At 40.9% G+C, this 17,930-nt stretch overlaps 1 protein-coding gene across 2 annotated transcripts in view; it reads right to left on the bottom strand.

Annotated features, from left to right (window-relative positions):
• The window catches only part of mrps27 (mitochondrial ribosomal protein S27), an 84,598-nt gene that overhangs the window by 12,000 nt on the left and 54,668 nt on the right, over window positions 1–17,930 (bottom strand). For both annotated transcript variants that reach the window (XM_055632170.1, XM_055632171.1), the window contains exons 6-10: window positions 17,429–17,507; window positions 14,944–15,059; window positions 7,713–7,815; window positions 6,871–7,013; window positions 3,010–3,165 (exon numbers count right to left, since the gene is read on the bottom strand). In XM_055632170.1, coding sequence (XP_055488145.1) covers window positions 3,010–3,165; window positions 6,871–7,013; window positions 7,713–7,815; window positions 14,944–15,059; window positions 17,429–17,507 — 597 coding nt within the window. The remainder of the gene's footprint in view (window positions 1–3,009; window positions 3,166–6,870; window positions 7,014–7,712; window positions 7,816–14,943; window positions 15,060–17,428; window positions 17,508–17,930) is intronic.

Below are 17,930 nucleotides of genomic sequence, written 5' to 3'. Positions count from 1 at the left end.
AGACAAATTCTCAGTCCTAAAGTCTCGCTCGTGCCCACTGATCGTTTACGTCGCTTTGCTGAATACACAGCTACAAACAAGACTTCGCAACTGCTTACCGCTGTCATAAGGAACGGATGGCCCCACAAACAGTCAAACACCCCGCTAGAAATTCGACCCTACTTCCTGGTTCGTGATGAACTAGTTCTACAGGACGGGATAATCATCAAAGGCCACAAGGAAGTAATTCCTCCCACTCTACGGGGTGAGTACTATGACGATATCCACAGAGGCCACCCCGGCACGGAGGCCACTCTAAAACGGGCCCAAAACATGATCTACTGGCCCAGAATGACAAGGTTCATACGCGAAAAGACCGAATGGTGCGCTATCTGCAACAGCTTGACACCACATCAGCAGAAGCAGCCCCTCCTGCCTCAGCCAGCTCGCTCCCTTCCGTGGTCTTCACTGGCCACCGACATCTTTGAATGGCACGGGAAGCATTACCTTGTCTTGGTGGACTCCTACTCGAGCTGGTTTGAAATTGACGCTGCTTCCAACGATCACCACCGAGACAGTGATCAAGAAACTACCAATCCACTTGTCCATGAATGGGTCACCTGTCCGCCTTCAAACTGACAATAGAAGGTAATTCACCAGTCAGGCATTTAAAAACTTTGCCAAACGATGGAACTTTCAACACGTTGCCTGCAGCCAGAATACCCGCAGTCCAACGGATTTGCCGAGCGCGCCAAACAACTCATGGAGCGCTCCTACCTAGCAAAATCCGACGTCTACCCGGACCTACTCAACCTACGGAACATTTCAAGGGACTGCGTTCTCGGCTCCCCCGCCTAGCAGCTAATGTCTCGCCAGACGAGTCCACCAATGCCCGTCTCCCAACAACAGCTGCAGCCGTACGTCCGCTCTCCCACCGCGATACAAAAGGGAGTGCAATTTAAACGCGACACTCAAAAGAGGGTTTTACGACAAGACAAGCAAGCCGCGTAAACCACTAGTACAAGGACAAGTGGTACGCCTATAAACTGACAAAGGACATACCAGACTAGGGCACATTCATGGCCCCTCAAAGGGACCACGCTCCTACCTGGTCGAAGTAGATGGTGTCCTCTACAGACGCAACCGTCAATCAATCAATCAATCAATCAACCTTTATTGTCAACTTGCAAAGCAACAATTGTACAGTGAGAAGTCGTTTCCCAGGGAATACCGGAGCATCGCACATAAAACTTAAACATTTCATACATAATAAAACAATAAAAACAATCCAGTCCCTGATGAAACAGTACAAATAGTTAAAAAGCAGTTAAAACAGCAACATTAAAATACAGTAAAACAGTCATAAAATGTCCAGGGCAGCTGATTTTAGTGGCCAGTGCCAGAGTTATTAAATTGTCAGTGCAAAGCAGCAGACTCAGGTGGAGTGAGTGTTTAGCAGCTTTCCAGTGAAGGAACCACGTCCGGTGCCCGCGGGTTCTGATGCCCCACCGTTCGTGTTTACACTGACGCCTGTTGCAGCCGTCCCATCACCTGTTGCGACCAAGACTGCCCCTGCGTCTCCTATTGTAACCAGTGCCCTGGGCTCTCAGCATCGGTCCAACCCCGGCTCCTCTGTGGCGGCCTCTCCCTTCAAGCCCATCGGGTCACCAACGTTATCACCATCCCCAGTCCCCATCTTTTCAGAAGGAAAGGGGGAGGAGGCGGCTCCCTGCCGCACGAGGGCTGACCGGGCTAGCAGGTCACCCACTAGATACGGCAATTTTGTTTAATCTTACATTATTCCCTCACTATATTGTTTAAGTGCCGTAGTTGCTTTTAATTTCTACGAGAGATGTAGATTGGCTTTTGCATGTTAGCCAATCAGAATACTTAGTAGTAATAACCCCGCCTAGTGCATGCTTTATAGTGTTAAGAACTCGTTTATATTATTCAGTAGATGCAGCAGGCTGAACGTACAGTGTACTGCAGATCTGACACTGGGATGTTTATTAAAGATGCTTACACCTTTACCTGTGTGCGAGTCAGGTAATTACAGGTTCCTATTAAACTTTTCCCCCCGCTCACCTTATATCTATGTGCATACACCCCATCTATTCCCTTCATGATTTTATACACCTCTATAAGATCATGCATGCCTCATCCTCCGTAGTCAATCTCATCTTTCTTGATAGCTGAGCTCCTCAAGTCCTGGGAACATCCTCATAAATCTTTTCTGCACTCTTCCCAGCTTAACAACTTCCTACAGCAGGGAGACCAAAACTGAAAACAATGCTTCAAATATGGCCTTACTAATGACTTGTGCAATGATAACATAACATCTCAGCCTCAATACTCAATACCCTGGCTGATGAAGGTCAATGTATCAAAATTCTTCTTAACCACCCTATATATCTTTATTACTACGTTCAAGGAACTTTTTGCCTGCAATTCTAAATCCCTCTGCTCAACAACACTCCCTAGGGCCCTGCCATTTACCGTGTGCGCTGCCCTGGTTTGACATCCCAAAATGCACCATCTAGCACTTATCGGCGTTAAACTCTATTAATCATTACTCAGTCCACTTGCCCAACTGTTCAAGATCCTGCTGTAATTTTTGCTAAGTTGCTGAGATTTTTGATGTTTGGCCAAGGTAGAAATCCAAGGATGTTCTGAGAACCTTTTTGCAAAAGTGTAATATTCCCATTGGCTCATAGGAAAACCATGGCTGCTCAAAATGGAGCACAAGCATGTGGAACGCCATCATGAACCTTGGGTTCATTCATCGAGAGCAGAGTAAAATAGTCAACAGCAGTTGGAGAACTCCCAAACTACACATACTCCATCCATCCCATCATGCACCTTCAACTACACCAATGGCAATACGCTTCTTCCACATCACCTTCATCACAACACAAGTGTTCCTTGATCCCAAGGGGTTGCCAATGGTGATGATAATCATATGCCATTATATTTTGTATTAGAAATTCACCAACCTTTCCTTAAAATGTACTTTGTCAATATTGTACACACCTTAAATTGGTTCAAATAGCCTGCAAGATTTGATCTTTCAATATGATCCTCCTCAGTAAGTTCATCTTCTTGCTTTGTTTCCTCTGATTCTTCTGTCACGGTGGATTCACTGGTCTCTAATGCTGCTGTCTCCAATATGGTTGCCATGGTATCCACCTGCAAAACATGAGAATAAATCTCCTGTGATTTCCCCGGGTAACAAGCATTAGCAATAGCAATTACTGTTTCAGATTTTGCAAATTACCAAGACTCCTTACTCGAGACAAAGATTCCTGGGTTTCGTTCAGCTTCACCCTTAACTAGTTCAACAGAACTCATGAAATATATTTTCCATTCAGCATTGGCAACATTTAACATCCATCTGTTTTTGCTTTCCTTGCTTGTAAATCTTCTCAAACCCTTTGACCTTCCAAACTAATTATTGGGTCGATCATTTTCCACTGGTTTTGAATCCAAAATTTGTTACACAGCATGAAAACAGTCCATAGACCAACCAAGGCTGCACCAACCACCATGAAGCTATTTAGAGTAATACAATGCTAATATCCATTCATTCTCCATCAATTTCTCTCAGATCCTGCACTCACCAGCATGTGTAGGGAAATTGACTGTAGCCAATTAGCCTATTAACTTGCAAATCTTTGGGATGTGGAGCACCCAGGAGCAACCAAAGGTGCTCCTCAAAGAATATGCAAACTCTATGTGAAAAGTAGGCGATGTTAGAAACAGTCAGCAAGTCAGACAACATCTAGGAAAGGGAAACAGTTATCATTTCAGGTCCATGACTCTTCATCAGAACTGACATTTCCAGATTTCCTTTATATGAGATTGAGTAGCTAGGGCTTTCATATGAAGAAAGACTGGATAGACTTGGCTTGTACTCGCTAGAATTTAGAAGATTGAGGGGGGATCTTATAGAAACTTACAAAATTCTTAAGGGGTTGGACAGGCTAGATGCAGGAAGATTGTTGCCGATGTTGGGGAAGTCCAGAACAAGGGATCACAGTTTAAGGATAAGGGGAAAATCTTTTAGGACCGAGATGAGGAAAACATTTTTCACACAGAGAGTGGCGAATCTCTGGAATTCTCTGCCACAGAAGGTAGTTGAGGCCAGTTCATTGGCTATATTTAAGAGGGAGTTAGATGTGGCCCTTGTGGCTAATGGGATCAGGGGGTATGGAGAGAAGGCAGGTACAGGATACTGAGTTGGATGATCAGCCATGATCATATTGAATGGCGGTGCAGGCTCGAAGGGCCGAATGACCTACTCCTGCACCTATTTTCTATGTTTCTAATGAATTCTATTTATGGCTAGACCTCACTTTAAAAAGGAATGGCAGCAGATAAAACATTATTTTGTTGGCCCTAAATAAAAATGGGAAGCAGCTTTTGGCAGATACTCCAATTCCATAATACTTTCACATGTGCTATTGAATGACGATCTTTCCTGGACCCAGCACACTGATGTAATCATAAAGAAAGCACATCAGCGCCTCTACTTCCCGAGAAGATTACGGAGATTCGGTATGTCAAAGAGGATTCTCTTGAACTTCTACAGGTGCATAGTAGAGAGCATTCTGACTGGTTGCATTGTGGCCTGGTTCAGCAACTTGAACATCCAGGAGCGGAAAAGACCACAAAAAGTTGTAAACACTGCCCAGTTCATCACCAGCTCTGACCACCATCGTAGGGATCTATCGTAGTCGTTGCCTCAAAAATAAATGAATGAACGAATATGTTTATTGGCCAAGTATTCACATACAAGGAATTTGCCTTGGTGCTACGCCCGCAAGTGACAACATGACATATGGTGACAGTTAGGAATGATACATAAAACATTAAAAAAGGCAGCCAATATCATCAAAGACCCACACCATCCTGGCCATACGTGCATCTCACCACTGCCATCGGGAAGAAGGTACAGGAGCCTGAGAACTGTAACAGTTCAGGAACAGCTTTGTCCCTACAGCCATCAGGCTATTAAGCACAACAGCCTCATAAGCTATGAACTACAATAGACTATTATTATTATTATTATTATTGCACTGTTAATGTTTATTCTTTTTTTCTGAGTTTTTGTTACATTATTTATTATGATTACATATTCTGTTGTGCCGCAGCCAGTAAGAATTTCATTGTTCTATCTGGGACACACGACAATAAAAAACTCTTGACTCTTCAACACGATAAGTAGCTTTTGAGTTAATAAGAAACTACAGTCTTCTCAGTATGACTGAAATGTCATAACAACATTTACTATGTACCAAGGTTGTGTAATATTATCTAACTAAGTTTCACTTTCAGGATGAGTGGGTGGAGGATATTTAAGCAAAGAGCTCATCATGCCTAAAGATGGAATGATTTTGTTTTATGAGTTAACTTGCCACAAAAGCTGCAAATAAGATTTCAAAATTGAATCCTCGATAGATTATCATTGCTGTTGTAATTTGTTCAAGTTCAAGTGAGTTTATTGTCATGTGTCCCTGATAGGACAATGAAATTCTTGCTTTGCTTCAGCACAACAGAACATAGTAGGCATTGACTACAATTTGAAGCATTTTCTAGGACCATAAAAAAAAATTCACATAGACTTCAGTATTATCTTTCGATAAAATACGTTGCAACTCCAGAGTCCTGATAAGTGCAGTGCACAGAAAATCAAATTCTTCACGGTAGCGCAGCGGTAGAGAGTTGCTTCCTTACAGCGAATGCAGCGCCGGGTTCGATCCTGACTATGGGTGCTGTCTGTACGGAGTTCGTATGTTCTCCCCGTGATTTCTGAGATCTTTAGTTTCCTCCCGCACTCCAAAGACGTATAGTTTTGTAGGTTAATTGGCTTGGGAAATGTAAAAATTGTCCCTAGTGTGTGTAGGATAGTGTTAATGTGCGGGAATTGCTGGTTGGCGAGGACCCGGTGGGCCGAAGGGCCTGTTTCTGCTCTGTATATCGAAACTAATCTAAACCCTCCCTTTGCTGCAGGATTCACGTACCCACCACTCTGTGTAAAACTTTCCCCACACATCTTCTTTAAACTTTTCCCCTCTCTGCCTTTAAAAGATCTTCTCTCTAGTTATTAACATTTCCACCCAGGGAAAAAGGTTGGTCATGAGTTCATAGGAGCAGAATTAGGCCTTTCAGCCAATTGACACTACTCCACCATTCAACAATGGCTTTCCCTCCCAACCCCATGCTTCTACCTTCTCCCCATAATATCTGACACCCTTACTAATCAATAATCTGTCAATCACCATTTTGAAAGGTTGTGACTGTTTACCCTATCTATGCTTCTCATTATTTTCTATACTTCCATCAGGTGTTCCACTGACCTCTGTTGTTTCAGAAAATAATGCAAGCGTGTTCAACCTCTCCTTCTAACTTGGGCTCCAGTCGCTAGCCAAGTTGAGACCCATTTCAAGTAGAGAACGATGTAATCATTCAACTCATGCCCCCATTAAAAATTGCCTTTTATGTAGCAAAAAAACTACATGCATATCACAAAAAATGTAATTTAACACAAATATATTGTGTTCACCCATTGGTCTAGTCAAAGAGATATGTTCCAAGTGGCATTTTAATGAGGGAAAGACAGGTAGAGAGGTTTTAATGAGCGAATTTCAGAGCTAGGGGGTTGGTAGCTGAAGGAATTAACTTTAGTGATGTTACATTTAAATCATTGGACGAACAAGGTGATAATTAATAATGCACAGAAATCTCAGTATGTTAGGGTGCTGGACAAGTTTAGAAAAAGGGATAGCTGAAATCATAGTAACCGATAACCGATATAGCTTAAAGGCAAACACCCGCAAACAACTGACATAATAAAATCTACCATGCTTATATAGGTCACATCTAAAGTCTTACCGCTTCTTTACAAAGCTTTGTTCCATCTGATGATTTCTTCATGTCCTCCATCACATTTAGCGCTCGATTCAAGTATCCAGGGGTCCAGATCAGGGGCATTTTGGTATAAACCGCACGGATTCCTTTATATACTTCAATTTTCCCTGTAATGATAATACACTATTTTAGAAAATGGATGTACAGACAGGGATGCTTGAAGTTCAAAGCTATATACACCGAATGCTTGTTATTTGTTGTTTTTCTATTTGCTGATCTGCATATTCGTGACTTTGGTTCCAGGCCCCATCTTGAATCTTTTTATAACACATCCATGTATATCTATGTAATATTGTGGAACAATCATTGTCAGTGTGTAAATTGTCATAAACTCATAGGTGATAGGACTAGAATGAGGCCATTTGGCCCATCAAGTCTACTCCGCCATTCAATCACAGCTGATCTATCTCTCCCTCCTAACCCCATTCTCCTTCCTTCTCCCCATAACCCCTGACACCTGTACTAATCAAGAATTCATTTATCTCTGCCTCAAAATTATCTACTGACTTGTCCTCTACAGCCTTCTGTGGCAATGAGTTCCACGGATTCACCACCCTATCTATAGAAATTTCTCCTTATCTCCTTCCTAAAAGAGGCTATGACCTCTAGTCCAAGACTCTCCCAGTAGTGGAAACACCCTCTCCACATCCAGTCGATCTAAGCCTTTCACTATTGTGATAGGTTTCCAGACCACGTGCCAATTCTGTGCGCTGTTCTCGGCAAATTGTTAGTTCAAAATTGACTGCTTTTAAAACTCAATGGAAATAATTTGTTTTCTCATAATGTTACAGTCACAAGAAACATACCAAGAAATGCAAGACCCAGAAGGCGAGAGCTCAAACCAACTGTGTTGTTCTGTTTCAGTCCAAGCAAAAATAATGATGCACCTAAATTTCGTTCATCTTCCCACTAGAAAATAGAAAAATGGTCAGAAAATCAGCATTACTTTTGAAAATCTTTATATTGAAAGTGAATATTTTTGCCTGGCAAACAGTTAGAATTCTATCGGGTCATCAAAACAATATATTTTTTAAATTAAATTAATTTTTAAGATTAGTCTATTTTTGCTCATGATTTGCTTTTGATTTTTGCTCATTCTATAAATTCATTTCTCGCATGTTGAGTTGCCTATGAATTAAATTTATGTCCACACACTATCTGAGAGTGGAGAAAAGATTAACAATTACTCTTATATTTGCTCTCCAGATTATTTGGGATGCTCACTAAGCTCTTCCACATATGCAGAAGCGCAAAGATCTTGTAAGGAGCTATAAAGTAAAAGTACTGAGTAACTTACATTAATGCAAAACTGATTGAAATCTACTTGGGTCTAAGGAAAGGCATCAAACTGAAATTAAGTGGAATTTAATGGTATTAAGTGGAAAATAACTCCACATCGCAAAATTGACGACTGAAAAGCCAAAGTGTGGAATGTGGATAAAATATCCAATTTGTAACATTATAAAAGCCACCAGTAGGCAGGTCACGTCCAGACTGGAGATCCAACAAATCATTTATGGAAGTATGCAATAGATCACATCAACCCACTGATTTGACAACAGCATTGCGCTGAAAGTTTCTCGCACAGTCAATCACTGAATCTATAAAGCTACACCATGACATAGTAGAAAGCTGATGGCAGTCATTATAAATCAGAGTGAGTCAGAGCCATGCTAACTGACTTGTATTACTTTACCACAAATTATTGTATCCCAAAATCATCTCAAAACAGCCGTACATTTTTAGATATTAACTTCTATCGAAAATAATTGTGAAAACACTAAAAAATGATGTCCGACATCTGTGCATCCTGTTTCCATGGATGAGTTACAGTGCCCTCCATAATGTTTGGGACGAAGACCTATTATTTAATTATTTGCTTCTTGTACTCCACAATTTAAGCCATTATGAGATTGAGAAACACGAATTAAACTGTTAGGGACATCAGCCAAACCTTAGGTTTACCAAAATCAACTGTTTGGAACATCATTAGGAAGAAATAGAGCACTGGTGAGCTTACTAATCGCAAAGGGACTGGCAGGCCAAGGAAGACCTCCACAGCTGATGACAGAAGAATTCTCTTTATAATAATGAAAAATCCTCAAACACCTGTCCGACAGATCAGAAACACTCTTCAGGAGTCAGGTGTGGATTGCCAATTGCCACTGTCTGCAGAAGACTTCATGAACAGAAATACAGAGGCTACACTACAAGATGCAAACCACTGGTTAGCCACAAAATTGGGATGGCCAGGTTACAGTTTGCCAAGAAGTATTTAAAAGAGCAATCACAGTTCTGGAAGAAGGTCTTGAGTACAGATGCGACGAAGATTAACTTATGTCAGAGTGACGGCAAGAGTAAAGTAAGGAGGAGAGAAGGAACTTCCCAAGATCCAAAGCAAATCACCTCATCTGTGAAACATGGTGGAGGTGTTATGGCCTGGGCATGTATGGCTGCTGAAGGAACTGGCTCACTTATCTTCATTGATGATACAACTTCTGATGGCAGTAGCATAATGAATTCTGAAGTGTATAGACACATCCTATCTCCATCAAATGCCTCAAAACACATTGGCTAGTGGTTCAGTCCACAGCAAGATAATGATCCCAAACATACTGCTCAAGCAACAAAGGAGTTTTTTTAAAGCTAAAAAATGATGAATTTTTGAGTGGCCAAGTCAATCACCCGATCTGAACCCAATTGAGCATGCCGTTTATATGCTGAAGAGAAAACTGAAGGGGACTAGCCCCCAAAACAAGCATAAGCTAAAGATGGTTGCAATACAGGCCAGGCAGAGCATCACCAGAGAAGACACCCAGCAACTGGTGATGTCCATGAATCGCAGACTTCACGCCGTCGTTGCATGCAAAGAATATGCAACAAAATACTAAACATGACTACTTTCATTTACATTATATTGCTGTGTCCCAAACATTATGGTGCCCTGAAATGGGGGGGGGGGGGGGGGGGGGGGGGGGGGGGGGGCTGCATATAAACACTGCGGTAATTTCTACATGGTGAAACCAAAAAGTAAAAAAAATGGCCTTTATTAATATCTGACAATGTGCACTTAAACCACGTGATTATTTCTATTATAGATCTCAAATTTTGTACAGACGCAAATAAATTAACGATTGGTCTTTGTCTCAAACATTATGGAGGGCACTGTTTAAGCATTAGCAGAAAAGTAGGAGCCATTTCAAAACAAAAACTATAAACAAGATTAATGATATACAAGGCATCTATAAATCAACAGGGAAAATGTTGGAAACACAGAGCTGGTCAGGCAGCACATGTTTATTTTTGCAGCCCCTATAAACCAGGAGCTGCCACATGGTGATATAATGAGTTCGAATGTGGATTAAAAGGACATAGAACAGTACAGATTCAGGCCCTTCAGCCCACATCTGTACCGATTTGATGGTAAATTAATCTCCTCTGCCTGCACGTGATCCATATTCCTCCATTCCTTGTATATCCATGTGCCTATTTAAAAAATTCTTAAACAACACTATTATATATGCTTCCATCACCACCACCCCAGGCAGTGTGTTGCAGACATCCACCACTCTCTGAGTAAAATACTTCCACCACACATCTTCTTTAAATATTCCCCCTCTTCCCCCTCTTACTCTGCTCTCTGGTCATTGACATCTCCATCCTGGGAAAAATGTTGTGATTGTGTACCCTTTCTACGATTTTCATAATTTTTTATATTTCTATCTGGTCACCCTCAACCTGACACTCAAGGGAAAGCAATCCAAGTTTGTTCAACCTCACCTTATAGCTAATGCTCTCTAATCCAGGCAGCATTCCGATAAACCTCTCCTTTCCAAAGCCTCCACATCCTCCCTGCAGTCCAGAACTGCACACAATACTTCAAATGCAGCCGAACCAAAGTTTAATAAGGCTCCAACTTGACTTCCTGATTCTCATAATTAAAGCCTCAACTGAAGAAGGCATGCATACTGTACATCTTCGTTACCACTCCATCTACTTGTGTAATTCATAACTTGTACCAAGTTAGATGAACTCAACTTGGCTGGTGGTAGAAGACACTGCAATTAGCCTCAATGAATCAGATATCATTGTCATTACAAGGAAACAAGTGGGCGTGTGCAAGTGACCAGTGCACCAAAGGAAACTTAAAAGGCAAGAATTTGGTAAACTCGATGGGCCGAATGGCCTAATTCTGCTCCTTTGTCTTACGGTCTTTATTTTTAAAGCATTTATATTATCAATAGAAGCTAAATACACAGATTCTTATTTGTAAATGTAGTCGACTTAATGTATGCATATTAAATTATTAGGCAAAAGCAATCTTTTGTTCTTGGAGCATGCTTTCCTTTAAGGTTACCTAATAAACAACATTTCTGGAATGATAGAATAAGACATTAGTTTGCAATATCTTTACTAATGTGTGTCTCAACGACAACCAGGGGCAAAGATGGATTGATATGCATCATCTGACAGAATAAAACACAAATCAAAAATAAAATAATATGAAAATAACATTTTCAAATCAGTTTTTATTGATAAGTCAAAAATGATTAAATGCCAATTGCATTTGCCATGAACCATAATACCGTGTTAAAAAGGCTTATACGATTTAGATGAAAATCCAAGCTTTGCCTACAGAAAATACAAAAAAATACCCATTCAAAACTCACAAATGTTATTGTATGTCTAAGAGCCATAGTTTATGTTTTGAAATATGATCTGACAAATTCCAGGTAACAAATGTGCTGTAGCAACAATTTTACATTTGAACAAACAAATGGAATTATTAAAATTAATCCATAATTGAAACAGAATCAATAAAAATCCAATAAATTTTAGGGAGGGATTTATTGCTTCTTGATGGTCTTTCAGATCTTTAAATTTGTCAAGATTAATCTGTAAATGCACAAAGTAAAAAGTGCCATCATTGTTACATAAAGAGGGGTTTTAATTTTGATGGTGCTATTTAATGCTTGCTTTCACGCCATAATGGATTATGGACTAATCCTCTGAGGATCATAGCACTATTTCAGCCTCATTACTGCAAAAAGTAAGAAACAGTAGATTGACGTGTATAATTACATTGGGGCACCATACACAATGAATATAAGCTTGCTAGCTTTAACCATGAAGGTTACAGATCAATGCTTTTAAACCAAATCAAACTGGAGTTTTATGTACCCTATCAGCTGATAACAATCAAGATGTGAGGGTGCTGGAGTTTGATATAGATCTGAAGGTCATCAACACAATAGCTGCTTAATCACTATTTCCTATTTATGAAAACCTCTGCATTCAGTGGCTGAGAAATTTAATCAAGCACCGTTGATTTTGGTACACAATTACAATGACATCAGTGACTAATTGTGTCAATTTGGAACTTTCTGCCATGAATCCCGTTTGTATGAATGGCTTATTTCCTTTTCAGAAACCCAGGTAATGGTGCCATTTCCTGTGTACTTTGCTTTTACTGAAATAAATGTGTTCACAAGGTTTTGTTTGTCTTTAGGTTCCAGGTTTTGACAGTGCTGTCTATTCTACTCTACAGTGATGAAATTTGAAACGGCCTTCTTGGAGTAGGTTCCAGCCTAGCACTGGGAACACAAATTAGGTTCTCCTTTGGATGCATTCCGCAAAACCTCCCCCTCAGTACTGAACTCCATCCTTACCATGATCAATACATGACCAATTACCTCCTTCCATGCTTTGATTTCCTGACTGTAATCACTCAAAAACCATTGAGTGACTGACTCACAGTTACTCCTGTGCACCTACCACAAATCCCAGGCTCCTAAGTTCACTAACAGTCACTCTCCCTTGATTGGGAATTGCATCCCCCCCCCATTAACAACACCCTATACCTTCGATGCTACTACATTTTTAAACTGCAAACTCATGACTAAAATAATTAAAACACATCCTTGAATATTGTTGGAGTTTTAAGCTAATGGTTTCAATACAAATGGCCACAAAGAGGATTTCCATCACCATCCCTCATACGCCAGATTGTTTTCACTTCAATACTCTATTCATTATCTTTATATAGCACATAAATGAGCCACTTTGCCTAAACCAATCAAGCCTGCATTCATTTAGCTACAAGTTTCTTCCCACCTTTTCATCAACTGAAGCTGTCAGCAAATGTTTCTGTTCCTTTCTCCCTCATATGCACAGTGGCTTGCAAAAGTATTCATACCCCTTGAACTTTTCCACATTTTGTCACGTTACAACCACAAACGTAAATGTATTTTATTGGGATTTTGTGTGATAGACCAACACAAAGTGGCGCATAAAATGAAGTGGAAGGAAAATGATACATGGTTTTCAAATTTTTTTACAAATAAAAAACTGAAAAGTGTGGCGTGCAAAAGTATTCAGCCCCTTTACTCTGATACCCTTAAATAAAATCCAGTGCAACCAATTGCCTTCAGAAGTCACCTAATTAGTAAATAGAGTCCACTTGTGTGTAATCTAATCTCAGTATAAATACAGCTGTTCTGTGAAGGCCTCAGAGGTTTGTTAGAGAACATCAGTGAACAAACAGCATCATGAAGCCCAAGGAACACACCAGACAGGTCAGGGATAAAGTTGTGGAGAAGTTTAAAGCAGGGTTAGGTTATAAAAAAATATCCCAAGCTTTGAACATCTCACGGAGCACTGTTCAATCCATCATCCGAAAATGGAAAGATTATGGCACAACTGCAAACCTACCAAGACATGGCCGTCCACCTAAACTGACAGGCCGGGCAAGGAGAGCATTGATCAGAGAAGCAGCCAAGAGGCCCAAGGTAACTCTGGAGGAGCTGCAGAGATCCACAGCTCAGGTGGGTGAATCTGTCCACAGGACAACTATTAGTCGTGCACTCCACAAATTGGGCCTTTATGGAAGAGTGGCACGAAGAAAGCCATTGTTGAAAAAAAGCCATAAGAAGTCCCATTTGCAGTTTGTCACAAGCCATGTGGGGGACACAGCAAACATGTGGAGGAAGGTGCTCTGGTCAGATGAGACCAAAATTGAAGTTTTTGGCCTAAATGCAAAACGCTATGTGTGGCGGAAAACTAAACACTGCACATCACCCTGAACACACCATCCCCATTGTGAAACACGGTGGTGGCAGCATCATGCTGTGGGGATGCTTTTCTTCAGCAGGGACAGGGAAGCTGGTCAGAGTTGTTGGGAAGATGGATGGAGCCAAATACAGGGCAATCTTGGAAGTAAACCTGTTAAGAGTCTGCAAAAGACTTGAGACTAGAGCGGAGGTTCACCTTCCAGCAGGACAGCGACCCTAAACATACAGCCAGAGCTACAATGGAATGGTTTAGATCAAAGCATATTCATGTGTTAGAATGGCCCAGTCAAAGTCCAGACCTAAATCCAATTGAGAATCTCTGGCAAGACTTGAAAATTGCTGTTCACAGACGCTCTCCATCCAATCTGACTGAGCTTGAGCTATTTTGCAAAGAAGAATGGGCAAAAATTTCAGTCTCTAGATGTGCAAAGCTGGTAGAGACATACCCCAAAAGACTTGCAGCTGTAATTGCAGCGAAAGGTGGTTCTACAAAGTATTGACTCAGGGGGGCTGAATACGTTTGCACGCCACATTTTTCCGTTTTTTATTTGTAAAAAAACTTGAAAACCATGTATCATTTTCCTTCCACTTCACAATTATGCACCACTTTGTGTTGGTCTATCACATAAAATCCCTATAAAATACATTCACGTTTGTGGTTGTAACGTGACAAAATGTGGAAAAGTTCAAGGGGTATGAAAACTTTTGCAAGCCACTGTATGTGGATTCTCTTGATGCCTTTGTTACTTTGAGGTTGAAGATGAAATGCTCAAAGAAGATTTAACGCATTTTCACATGTCAGCCAAAATACAATTTACTAATGAAATTACTAATGAAAGTGGTGACATAGGCAGAATTTAAATTCTCAAAGATAATAAATTCCTATTTAACTTGTCACCATGTCACATTTCTAATCAGAATTAATGTGCATTTTTGCATAAAGAGAGAAAATCTAAACTTATTTTACCTTCAGTTCTGGTTTACTGTGCAGATATTTATGTAGAACATAGAGGCAAAGAAGCTGTGTACAATTGTCATCAAACGTTTCCTGGAGCATCAGTTCATTGCCAACAACTAGGGCATCTGAAAGGACAGCAGCAGTTTCATGTGTCGTTCTTAGTTGACTTAAACAAAATAGTTTTAATTGAGGCAAAACGCATTGCTATTAGTGGTTACCTACGCAGCAGAAGTGAAGATTATAAATCCATTGTACAATCATTGCATTTTAAAATGAAAACACAAATGGAAAACACTGATACTTGGTTACATACTCTGACTTAAGGAGGGCATTTTATTACAGATTAGAATCAATTTTCCACATGTACAAAGGAAACCGATTTTAGTGTACGGTAAAGAGGAAAATATGACTCTGAACCATAGAACTCCATTAAATACTTACACCAATGGAAAATCTTTAGATGGTTTTCAACTTTCTCAGGCAAGTAACATTAGTGAACATGTCCTCAATCTTTAGGAAATGGGGGTTCCTCTCTTCCATTATAGATGAGGCTCTCACTAAGTTCTCCTCAATATCCCGCAGCTCTGTTCTTGCTCCCCCTTCCCCCAATCGTAACAAGGACAGAGTTCGTCTTGTCCTCACCTTCCACCTCATCAGCAAACAGCATATAATCCTCCAACATTTTCGCCACCTCCAACGTGATCCCACTTACTGGCCACATCTTCCCATCTCCACTGCTTTCTGCTTTCCGCAGAGACCGCTCCTTCCGGAACTCCCTGGTCAATTCGTCCCTTCCCAACCAAACCATCCCCTCCCCAGGCACTTCCCCCTGCATCTGCAGATGCAACACACGACCCTTTATCTCCCTCCTCGACTCCATCCAAGGACCCAAACAGTCTTTCCAGATGAGGCAGAGGTTTACTTGCACCTCCTCCAAACTCATCTACTGTATCCACTGTTCCAGGTGTCCACTTCTCTACATCGGTGAGAACAAGCGCAGGCTCGGCGATCGTTTCGTTGAACACCTCCGCTTAGTCCGTCTTAACGTACCTGATCTCCAGGTGGCTCAGCACTTCAACTCCCCCTCCCATTCCCAATCTGGCCTGGGCCTCCTGCATTGTCAGAGTGAGGCCCACCACAAATTGGAGGAACAGCACCTCATATTTCGCTTGGGCAGTTTACACCCTAGTGGTATGAACATTGACTTCTCTAACTTCAAATAGCCCGTGCTTTCCCTCTCTATCCCCTCCCCCATTCTCCCACCAGCCTTACTGTCTCCGACTACATTCTATCTTTGACCCGCCCACTCCCTGACATCAGTCTGAAGAAGGGTCTCGACCCAAAACATCACCCATTCCTTCTCTCCAGAGATGCTGCATTTCTTGCTGAGTTACTCCAGCGATTTGTGTCTACCTTTAATGAACATTAGACTGGATAGGTGGCGGCAAGCATCAGCCAACCACTTGGGGAAATAATTAAATAATCCGGGTTAGATGAAAAGGAGGATGACCATCAGATCGTTTGAATTTGTTTCTAAGTAAAATTGAAGAAAGAAGGTTTGGGTCTGATATAAAATGATAATATAATAATCTTAGTTGGACAAAAGGATACAGACCTGGCAGAGAGCTAGCATGCAGACAGAAATAAAAAAGATCAGCTGATCTATCAAACCCAAAGACAAAAATTCTGAATCGCTTGCTAAAACTAAGACAGTGGAAGAGTTTCAGCCTTAGGGGGAACTCCTTTCCTATGGCAGGGAATATTGATCAATATCACAGGCGGTATGGTGGCGCACAGTAGAGTTGCTACCTTACAGCGCTAGAGGCCCGGGTTTGATCCCGACTGCGGATGCTGTCAGTACGCAGTTCGGATATTTTCCACGTGACCTGCGTGGATTTTCCCCGGGAGCTCCGGTTTCCTGCCACACTCCAAAGACGTACAGGTTTGTAGGTTAATTGGCTTAGTATAATTGTAAATTGTCCCTAGTGTGTATAGGATAGTATTAATGTGCGAGGATCGCTGGTTGGCGTAGACGCGGTGGTCCGATTCACCTGTTTCCGCGCTACACCTCCAAACTAAAACTATAATCTAATATTAATCTATTAATATGATGATGGTAATAGAATATTGATCAGATTTTATTCAAAAGTCTGAAAAAAATCTCCAACCTGAAATGTTACCCATCCATGTTCTCCAGGAATGCCGCCTAACCCGCTGAGCTACTCCAGCATTTTGTGTCTTAACATTGATATTTAGGTATACTGCATTTCCATTCATAAATTGACATTTACTAATGATTTGAACGTGGCTTCATCAACCAAAGGCTGGAATGGTCCATAATAATAAATGCATGTTATTTCATTTCAAATTCATATCTTAGAAAATTTTTGACATTGGTGCAAAAATAATTTGGAGATGATAGGTAGTGGTTTCTCCTCAAACCCAACAAATGTTCCAAATATACAACTACTCCCATTAAACTATTCTCACTTACTTGAATAGTCGTCTTCTTTGATGAAAGAATCCATTAGTATATTTGCTGTGAAGTTATCTAGAAAAATCCCATATTGCACCTGCAAACAGATTTGTAAGGGATTTACACCTCTAAAATAAAACCTTCTACATCTAAAGCAAAGCATATTTGATATTCATTTCCTTAAGTTCCATTTGTCCATCAAATGCTTCTTTTTGATTTACTATATAACAAAATAACAATGTTTTTATATTGCCTGGAACGTGTTTTCAGGGGTGGTAGTGGAGGCAGTGTAATAAAGGCATTTAAGAGACTTTTGGCTAGGCACCTGGATATTTAGGGAATGGAGGGGTAAGGATCATGTACAGCAGAGGAGATTAATTTAAACTTGGCACCGGGTTTCACACGGTCATTGTGAAGGGCCTGTTCCGCTACAATGTACATTGCTACTGTGTCAAAATTTGGCCTGGGCATTTACCGGTGTTTATCCTACAAAATGATGTGCAATTTTGTGGGCACGGAC

This window comes from Leucoraja erinacea, chromosome 3, assembly GCF_028641065.1.
Source record: "Leucoraja erinacea ecotype New England chromosome 3, Leri_hhj_1, whole genome shotgun sequence".
NCBI lineage: Eukaryota > Metazoa > Chordata > Chondrichthyes > Rajiformes > Rajidae > Leucoraja > Leucoraja erinaceus.
This window is presented reverse-complemented; position numbering and strand designations above follow the sequence as displayed.